The sequence below is a fragment of the Saprolegnia parasitica genome, assembly GCF_000151545.1.
Source record: "Saprolegnia parasitica CBS 223.65 unplaced genomic scaffold supercont2.2, whole genome shotgun sequence".
NCBI lineage: Eukaryota > Oomycota > Saprolegniomycetes > Saprolegniales > Saprolegniaceae > Saprolegnia > Saprolegnia parasitica.
In genome coordinates this window covers 1-9356 of record NW_012156396.1, presented here as the reverse complement: position 1 = coordinate 9356, position 9356 = coordinate 1, and the positions used below count along the sequence as shown (strand labels likewise).

At 58.5% G+C, this 9356-nt stretch overlaps 4 protein-coding genes across 4 annotated transcripts in view; 2 read left to right on the top strand and 2 right to left on the bottom strand.

The window, feature by feature from the left end:
• Positions 1-3319, bottom strand: part of SPRG_18920 (hypothetical protein) — a gene marked incomplete at both ends in the record, with an annotated part of 3872 nt that extends 553 nt beyond the window's left edge. Inside the window, 2 exons of the mRNA XM_012339412.1 lie at positions 6-2435; positions 2483-3319. Of these exons, the coding sequence (XP_012194802.1) occupies positions 6-2435; positions 2483-3319 (3267 nt within the window). The remainder of the gene's footprint in view (positions 1-5; positions 2436-2482) is intronic.
• Positions 3320-4043: 724 nt separating this feature from the next.
• On the top strand, positions 4044-5542 carry SPRG_00522 (hypothetical protein). Its single transcript, XM_012338750.1, has 2 exons — positions 4044-4621; positions 4674-5542. Exons 1-2 carry the CDS (start codon positions 4094-4096, stop codon positions 5418-5420), a joined length of 1275 nt encoding a protein of 424 aa, XP_012194140.1. The 5' UTR covers positions 4044-4093; the 3' UTR covers positions 5421-5542.
• On the bottom strand, positions 5361-6914 carry SPRG_00521 (hypothetical protein). Its single transcript, XM_012338749.1, has 6 exons — positions 6151-6914; positions 6010-6084; positions 5853-5955; positions 5709-5803; positions 5571-5658; positions 5361-5521 (listed from the first exon to the last, which is right to left on the bottom strand). Exons 1-6 carry the CDS (start codon positions 6880-6882, stop codon positions 5421-5423), a joined length of 1194 nt encoding a protein of 397 aa, XP_012194139.1. The 5' UTR covers positions 6883-6914; the 3' UTR covers positions 5361-5420.
• A 1045-nt stretch (positions 6915-7959) lies between these two features.
• SPRG_00520 (hypothetical protein) lies at positions 7960-9318 on the top strand (the record flags this gene model as incomplete). Its single annotated transcript, XM_012338748.1, has 1 exon — positions 7960-9318. A coding segment is annotated over one exon (1359 nt), but the record flags the coding sequence as incomplete, so codon positions are not given.
• Between the last annotated feature and the right edge of the window lie 38 nt (positions 9319-9356).

Below are 9356 nucleotides of genomic sequence, written 5' to 3'. Positions count from 1 at the left end.
GCCACGTCGTTCATGCGGAAGAGCGCCATCATGAGGCTGCTTTTCCCGGCCCCCGTGCGGCCAACGATACCAATCTTCTCGCCACCAGCAATAGCAAACGAGACGTTCTTGAGCACGAGCGGGTCGTTAGGCTTGTAGCGAAAGCTGACGTCGTCAAACGTGATGGCACCTGTCGTGGGCCAGTGCGGTGCCAACAACGCACTCGACGTGCGCTCGCCTTCCTTGGGGATGTTGATGTACTCATGGATGCGCTCGGGCGAGATCATGGACGTCTCGAGCTGCGACCAAATGTTGACGAGGTACGCAAGGTTGCCCGGAATCGAGAGACCGTACGTGATCAAGAGGCCGACAATACCCGGGCTCAGCGACTCGTGCAGGAAGACTATCGAGAGCAGAATGAGCGCCACGATCGTGTTGGAGATGAGCTGGATGCGGATCGAAAACCACTGGTTGATGCAGCTGTACGCAAACCGGCACTCGCAGAACGTCTCAATCTTGCGGTGATGGAGCCGGTAGAAGCGGCGGAGCTGCTTGTCGCCAAACGCGCGAATCGTTGTCGAGCCGTCAATGCCCTCCGAGACCAAACTAATGAGCGGCGACCGCGTCGTCTTCCAAATCCGGTTGACTTCGCGAAGCGGCTCCAAGAAGAACGCGCCATACTTGTAGTAGACAACAAGCAGCGGGAGCACGAGGAGGCCAAGCCACTGCGTAATGATGAGCGTCGTTCCGAGCGTAAACATCGCCGACGACACCTCAAACAAGATCGGGCCGAGCGAGAACGGAATGCCCATGTCGCAGGACCCGACGTCGTCGCCAAACCGGTTGAGAATCCGCCCGATCGGGTTGGTGTCGAAGAAGCGCATGGGGGCTTCGAGGAGACTCGAGAGCATCGCATCAAAGAGCTTCTGAGAGCCGCGCAGGCCGTAGACAAAGACGGACGCGGTCTGGAGCGTGATCATCGCGCAGCTGCCGAGCGCGAGGCCCGCATAGATACCCATGCCGAGCTCCGACGAGGCAGCAAAGGTCGCTGCGTCTTCGCCCTCGCTCTCGTTGGACCAGCGCGTGAGCCAAAGGTCGCTGCCGACCTTGAGCACTTGCATCGCGATCGTTGTGAATGCAATCACCACAAACGTGCAGCAGCCGCCCATGGCACCGAGATACGCGACCACGACTTCCTTGGAAACACGCCCTTCGGCGCGCTCCTCGTCGGCGATGAGACGGCCCGACTCTTCAAACGACTGGCCCGCGACCGGCTCGCGCGGCGTGTACAGCATCTCGCGCGCGTTGTAGCTGTACGGCGTGCGCAGCGACGGCGTCACCAGCATCTCATGGCGCGGCCCCGGCGCCGGGTACTCGACGACCTCCGACTCTTCCCAGTACGGCGTGCGGGCCTTGAGCGGCGTCACCGCCGGCGTCGCTTCTTGACGTGTGCGCGGTGAGTCGTGCGTCGACTCGATGAGCTGACCGTCTTGCACAAGCAGCGTCCTCGCGACCGCCGACGACTCGATGATCTCGGGGTTGTGCGTCACGAGCAGCACCGTCTTCTTGGCCAAGAGGCCGAGGAAACACTTGGTAAAGATCTCGCTGGCCACGATCGCGTCGACAGCCGACAAGGGCGAGTCCAAAATGAAGATGTCGGCGTCGCTGTAGCACGCGCGGGCGAGGGCGATGCGCGCTTTCTGCCCGCCGCTGAGGTTGATGCCCTTCTGGCCAATCTCGGTGCGGTCGCTGGCCGGCAACGAGGCGAGATCGCTCTGCAGCGCACACGCGTCGAGGACTTTCGCGTACTTGGTGCGGTCGTACGGCTGGCCAAAGAGGATGTTTTCGCGGATCGTGGTGTTTTGGATCCACGCCTGCTGCGCAAGGTAGGCCACTTGGCCGCCGACAAAGACCGAGCCGGAGAGCTTTTGCATCTCGCCGAGGAGCGCCGAGCAGAGCGACGACTTGCCTTGGCCGACCGCGCCATGCAGCACGACGAGCTCGCCGCGCGTGACGCGGAGGTTGACGTTGGTGAAGGTGGGCGTCGCGGTCGTGTCCCACGTGAACGAGGCATTGTCGATGGCGAGGACGACCTGGTCCTTGGCGTAGACGGCGGCGATCGGGTCGGACGGCGTCGAGACGTTGGCCGGGTCCACTTCGTCCATCAAGAGCACGTCGTTGATGCGCTTGGCCGAGACAAGCGACTGGACCATGGCCATGATGACAATCGGAAGGTTCACAAGGGCGTCTTGGAGCGACTTGAAGAGCGCCAGCGTCGAAAAGACGATCGTGACGGTCAATGCTTGCTTCATCCAGAGCGTAAACGTTGCAAAGACGACGACGGTGACGAGCACGGGGGTGCAGTTCATGAACGAAATGAGGACGATGACGATGCGGAAGAAGCGCGCAATGGAGCCGAGCTCGATCTCACGCAGCTGGCGGATCTTGGCCTGGAACTTTCTTCCCACGCGTTGAACTTGATGATCTGGATCGCGCCAAAGACCTCGTTGACGACCTTCATGCGGTCGTCCTTGAGCTTGAAGAGGCGCTCTTCCTCGCTGCCGAGCATGATGGCCAGCACGGCGTTGATGACCAGAATGACCGCGACAACGCCGAGACCGACAAAGATCGACCAGCCAATGATCTTGTAGAGAAGGTACAGCACAAAGCCGACCTGGCACGGCACGATCCAGATCTGGTGGATGCTCAGTGCAAAGCTCATGACGTTGATGACATCGATCGAGAAGAGGTTGGCAATATCACCCGCCGTCTTCTCCTTCTTGGAAGATGCGTTGAGCAGCAGCGCCTTCTCAAAGAGCATCGAGCGGAGCGACGACGAGAACTGGATGCCAATGACGTCGTTCATGTAGTTCATGTGCGACTTGACAAAGGCATTGACGAGCTGGCTGACGTACAGCGATCCGATGAGCTGGAGGACATACGTCGTGTCGAGGACCGGCGCTTCGACGGCGCGAATGATCTCGCCGAGAACGTAGCCGGGGCCATACAAGTCGGCGAGCACGGTGAAGAGCTGCATGAAGCCGAGGACGATGAAGCGGCCCCAGTAGATCGCAAAGAAGGACGTCAGAATGCCCTTGTTGTGGTGCTCGTACACGACCTTGAACTCGCCGGCGAGGCGGCCGACGCGGTTGACCTCTTGGAGCGGCCACATGTCCTCAGGCGCCAATTGGCGCGTGTTGCCGACGCGAAGGAAGGGCTGGACCCAGTCGAACGAGAGCCACGTAAAAACGTTGGAGGTGTCTTGCGGGTGCGGTGCGGCGGCCTTGGCCGGCGCGTCGAACGTCCGGTACTGCGGCACGTTCTTGTCGCTCTTGAGCATGGCAAATGCGAAAGTGACCTCGAGCTTCTGGCCGCGGATTCAAGAATCCGGTTTGTTCCTGAGTGCAAACGTCCTTTCCTGCTCCAATCGAGTTTTAAAGGTCTTAGAAAGGGCAATCTGACCGAATGCAATACAAATGCAGAATGATTTCGATGCACACCGGAAATGCAAATCTATGTGGTTTCGAGAATATGATATATGAGAGGTTTACCTTCATTCCGTGCTGATCGATGGGCATCATGTTTACCTTGTGCTACCGGTTGCATCCATTCCGACTACTCCTTGGCAGTATCGCCACGTTGTTAAACCAGACTCCTCTGCACAATCAGCAGCAAGGTACCGTAGCACGTGCCAGAACGTACGGCGCAGCCCGCCACCATCGGCGCATTCCAGCAAAGTGCCCATGGGATCATGTCCACCACCCGATGGTTCGTTCGTTTCCACGGGTGTCCTTGCGAGCTGCATTCTACGCATAGTGTTGATCCTTGCCAACGTCGCAACGTCTTCGTCGCTCTGCAATGTACCAAGGTGGTCATGTTGCTGCGAACCCAACTGGTGATCACACGACTCATCGCCAAATTGCAACGCTTACTAATTGCGGTTGCCGGCGGTTGACTAACCGTTGAAAGACGCACCTTTTTCACGGTGGGTGCGCTTTTACTCCTACATGTTTTCCACCAGTGTTTTTCACGAGTCGTGGGAAATCGGCAGCCGTGGGAATTGCATTTGCCACCGCCATTCGCACGTCGACCAACCGATACTCGGAGCAGGAGGATGATGGACGACGACGCAAGCTTCGTGGGCTACAACACGTGGGCGGTCGAGGCGCTGGACGTCGCGCTCAACGCAGACCTTGTCTATGAGGAGTCGTCGGGCGGCGATCGCGGCGTCTTTGTCTCGGAGGCCATCAAGGCCCACACGGCGATCCTCTCGATTCCGTTTGAGAGCCTGCTCAATCTGTACAGCATCGCCGCCTCGCCGCTGGCCGAGATCCCGCACTTGCACGAGCGCGAAGACGACTGCCTCGCGTGGTTCCTCCTCTACGAGACGCACCTCAACAAGGCGAGCAAGTGGGCGCGCCACATCGCCGTGCTGCCGCGCACCTTCCACAACATCTTGTACCTCTCGGACGCCGACATTGAGCGCCTCGAGGGCAGCAACGTGTACTACGTCGCGCGCCACTTGCAGTCGCAGGTCGCGGCCGACTTTGACGAGCTCACGACCACGATCTTGCCCGAGACGCTCCGCGCGCTGGCGGCCGACCATCCCGCCGACGCCATCCTCTCGGCCTTTACGCTCGAGGTATGTGCACTTGGATGCGGTATGTTCCGATGACTCATTTTCCTGTGCGTAGAACTACAAGTGGGCGCTCTCGGTGATCTGGAGTCGGTTCGTCTCGGTGGCCACGTCGACCGACTCGATGGTCAAGTGCATGGTGCCGGTCTTTGACATGTTCAACCACGACCCGAGTGCGCAGATGGCGCATGGCTTTGACCCGCGCACCAACTCGTTTGTGCTGCAGTCGCACCAGTACTGGGCGCCGGGAGCCCAAGTCTTTATCAATTATGGCGCCCTCCCCAACCACAAGCTCTTGACACTCTACGGGTTTGTGCTCGAGAAGAACGCGTACGATACCGTCGAGCTCTGGGCGCCCATGAGCCACGACGCGCCGTACTATGACCGCAAGATGGCGTTCATCACCGCCCACGGGCTGGCGCACCACGCGCGCGTCCCGTTTGACTTGACGACGCTCGGCGTCAACGAAGAGCTCCTCGCGTATCTGCGCATCCAGCGCATGGAGGTCGACGAGCTCTCGTCGTTTGAGGGATCTACGTTTGCGTACAAGGCGCTGAGCAACGAGAACGAAAAGAGCACGCTCACGGCGCTCATTTTCGCGCTCCAGTCGATGCGCGACCGGTTTCCCACGAGCATCGAGGACGACGATGCGCTCTTGAAGACGCTCTCGGAAGCCGACGCGCACACGCGCATGGTGGTGCTCCTCCGCCGCTCCGACAAGGCGATTTTGACGCAACACATCGACTGGCTCCAGGAAAAGTTAATACCCGTGCTCGCCGACATGACGGCAAACGCCCAAGACTAGCTAGGCCTTTGGCACGCGGTAGACCTTGATAACGCGGGACGTTGTGCCTTGCACGAGCAACTCGGCGCCCGCCGCGTCAAATTGAATGCGTGAGATCGCGTCTACGACCGTGTGATGAACCCTCGTCTCGCCTACTCCATGTCGTCGTACCGTCTTGCGCATGCGGCACTTCGTGGCGGATGGTCATGGTCGCCACGTCGAGGAAGAAGAGCGTACTGCCCTGCGTCATGGCGATCCACTGGGCACAAGAAGAGTTGGGATGATGAGGACGACACGAGACGACGCTACCTCTCCGTTGGGCGTGATGTCCACGGTCGAGTAGTGCCCGCTCGGCGCCTGGAACGTCTTGATGCACTTGGGGTCTTCCTCGAGCTTGTAGCGCACTGTGGAGATACATCGCATCAATCGGTCTCCAATAGTCCTAGAACCGACCGTTGATGTCCCAGATGCGGACGGTGCCATCCTTGGACGCCGTCACGATGCGGTTGACAGGCTTTTGGTCCGAGCCGTCAAAGGCAATGTCCGTCACACCGCTCTACTCGGTCGGAACACCATGTTGTCGAGGCTCCGGAGTGCAAGAGGGTGATACCGTGTGGCCTTGGAGAGCCATGGCCTTGTGGAGCTTCACGAACGCACCCGTCTTGGAGCGCTGGATCTCGTAAATCTAGCATTGCAACCGTATCAGATATGATCTGGTGTGTCATCAAAGCAATCCAGGTGGCTGGCATACCTTGACCTCGGGCGTGTACGCGGCGACGGCAATGAACCGGTTGTCGAGCGACTGGACGCCGTGGAAGTTTTGGATCTGGTTGACACTGGTCGTCTGGAGCAGCGTGCCCGACGTGTTCCAGCACTTGATGTCAGTGTCGTCGTCACGACCGACCGTGAGCAGCGTCATCCACTCGTCACCAATGTCGTTGAGGAGCAGCGAAAGCACGTTGTGGCCGACGGGAAACGAACCGACGACCTCGGGCTTGGTCTTAAACTTGCTGTAGAGCAGGACGTTTTGGCCGTCGGCGGTCGCGACCCCGAGCGTCTTGCCGTCCGAGCTAAAGCTGCAGACCGTCGAGTAGTCGTACGGGAGGTTGATCGTCTTGAACGTAGGGTTCTTGGCACCCAACGACTCGCGCAGCGTCAAGCGTACCGATCGGTCGGTCGACGCGGTCGCAATGAAGCGGCCGTTGGGGCTAAACGTCGCCGCTGTGATCGGACCCGTGTGGCCCTTGAGGACATGCGCGAGGAGCGCATGGTCGGCGTGCTTGGCGCTAGGCGCGGCCACAGTCGGCGTCTTGCCTTGGGGCTTTGTCGCGGGCTTTTTGGCTTTCTCTGGAAGCTTCTCCTTTGGCTTCTCCTTGACGACAGCGTCTTCCTTCTTTAGCTTCTTTGGCGCTTGGCCCACGACGAGGTAGCCCACGTAGGCCAAGGCGGCCAGCAGCAGAAGCGGCAGCAGCAGATCCAGCATCGGTCACCGCACGTCCGAGGTTGCCTTTCTAGATTATCCGGCGAATCCGGATAAGGAGGGGCCGCTTCCATGGCGCCGACAACTCAACTGCTTCGTCGCCCCCAGCTCAGGCATCCAAGCAGCTGTCGGCAAAGATAACACGACACAATCTGCAATCTGCAAATTCGTCAAAGTACCGTCCTCCACCATTGGTCCTCCACTACGGTAATACAATTGTAGAGTGTCACAACTCAAGGGACTATGATGCTGGTGCATGTGGCCCAACCTTGCGAAATAGTTTAAAGTGGCTGGCTGTATCTGTCCAAAGCCGCCCGTATTAACACAGCCAGAGAGAGTAAGTGATGTGCTGATCAACCGCCAACAATCGAAGCCACTCGTATCCGGTCATCCAGATGACAAATTACGGGAAAATGCGAGTCGTATGCCATTTTCACCTTCAAATGCCACGAACGCGAACATGATTGCAGGGCGTCCCACGCAGTACGGACCCGATGAATAAAAGCACAATAATCTCGATCTACCCACAGCTTTCAGGTACACTGCAAGATACAGTACATCTGCGCATACGACAGGAATTTAGCCTCGTACATATATGCTAGCACGGTAAATTGCAGCGACAGAGGCGTTCATCCTCGGTACCACAGCCTTTCAAGATCTATCGCACGCACCGAAAGCATTATTTTGATTTGATCCTGTCGAGAAAAGCCGAAACCCAACGCCTTCAGCTCAACGAAGACATTTCGTGCTGTCCAACGCACGTGCGAGCTTGTCCAGAGTGTCCAACTCGCTTTCCGGAATGTTGTAAATTCCCGCGCCACTCGAATGATCACGAAAGTAACAACGTAAGCTCAGTACAATAGCAGCATGAGAGTGCGTGTGGGCAGCGGCAGCGATGGACAGACGACCAACGTTCCCATTTGCAGAATGATGTGCACTTCAAAATACCCGTAATATGCCCGGCTCATCAGATGATCTTGCGGGAACAAAGGAGTAGCCAACCAGGTTGCACAACCCTGCACCCAAGGTTTGCCCCAGACACGTTATTGCTCGAGGTCGTCATTTTTGATTTTGCCAGCGATGCTTCAAAGCAACAAGAAGGCTACCGAGTACAAGACCTTTGAGCCAGCGCCGGTGCCTCGCGCCCACCCTCAGGACGACGCCAACATCGTCTCGCGCCTGGCGTTCGCCTGGACCGAGCCACTGCTTCGGCTCGGGAACGCGCGCCAGCTCGCGTCCAGCGACCTCTGGAAGCTTCAGGACTCTATCAAGGTCGAACCGCTCACGGCGCATTTTGAAAACGTCTACGCGCGCAAGAACAAGGGTCTTCTCTCGTCCTTCTTTGCGATCTACTGGGGCCGCTTCGCATGCATCGGCTTCATGGAGCTCTTCACGGTGCTCGCCGACTTGTACGGACCCGGCTACGTCCTCGGCGAGATCATTCGCGCTGTCGAAGCGCCCGTTCTTGACACAACGTATGTCCTCCAGCTCATCGGGTCGCTCTACCTCGTGCAAGTGACAGCCGCGTTCATCAAGGGCCACATGACGTACCTCAACGGCGTCATTGGCATCCAGTTCTCGTCGGTGCTGCGCTCGATGCTCTTCAAGAAGGCTTTGCGCTTGGACGCATCTTCCAAGAAGGAGAAGACGGCGGGCGACATCGCCAACCTCTTCTCGATCGACACCATCAACGTCATGAGCTTTGCGACAAGCATCCACTCGATGTGGATCGTGCCGCTTCAAATTGGAATTGTATTGCATCTTCTCTACACGATCGTGGGCTGGGCCATCTTTGTCGGTCTCGGGGCCGTCGTTCTCATTTTGGTTGTGAACGGCGTCGTCGCCGGTCTTATGGGCGCCGAGCAAGAACGCTGCTTCAAGCTCAAGGACGACCGCATGAAGGTCGTCAACGAGGTCTTTGGTGCGATCCAGATCATCAAGTTCAACGCGTGGGAAGAGAAGTTCCTCGCCAAGATCCGCAACCTTCGCCTCATCGAGTTTCAATCGACCAAGAAGCTCATGCACATCATCGTCGTTCTCCTCTCGTTCATGAACTGTACGCCGATCCTCGTCACCGTCGTCGTCTTTGCAACGTTTACGCTCTGGATGCAGCAAGCATTGACCGTCACGATCGTCTTTTCGACGCTGGCGCTCTTCAAGTCGCTCCAAGACGCCCTTGTGAACCTCCCGATGGTGATGTCCTCCATGGTGCAGTCGCTTGTCTCGGCCAAGCGCATCAACGACGTGCTCTTGATGGACGAAGTGGACCCGGCCAACGTCTCGACGCCGTCCGACCCGATCGCCGCCGTCTACGCCAAGGACCAGGTCGTCCTCGCCATCGACAATGCCTCGTTCACGTGGGACACGACCGCGACGCCGACGTTCACCAACGTCAACCTCCGCGTCACGCGCGGCGAGCTCGTCGTGTTGCATGGCGCGGTCGGCCCAAGGCAAGTCGTCGCTCTGCTCGGCGCTCC

What these genes read in the sequence shown, in the direction of transcription:
- SPRG_00522 (XM_012338750.1), top strand. Translation starts at nt 4,094, where the DNA reads ATGATGGACGACGACGCAAGCTTCGTGGGCTACAACACGTGGGCGGTC. An exon ending in TCTCGGCCTTTACGCTCGAG is followed by an intron (nt 4,622 to 4,673) that starts GTATGTGCACTT and finishes TCCTGTGCGTAG; the next exon opens with AACTACAAGTGGGCGCTCTC.
- SPRG_00521 (XM_012338749.1), bottom strand. Translation starts at nt 6,882, where the DNA reads ATGCTGGATCTGCTGCTGCCGCTTCTGCTGCTGGCCGCCTTGGCCTAC. An exon ending in TGGCTCTCCAAGGCCACACG is followed by an intron (nt 5,956 to 6,009) that starts GTATCACCCTCT and finishes CCGACCGAGTAG; the next exon opens with AGCGGTGTGACGGACATTGC. An exon ending in ACATCACGCCCAACGGAGAG is followed by an intron (nt 5,659 to 5,708) that starts GTAGCGTCGTCT and finishes TCTTGTGCCCAG; the next exon opens with TGGATCGCCATGACGCAGGG.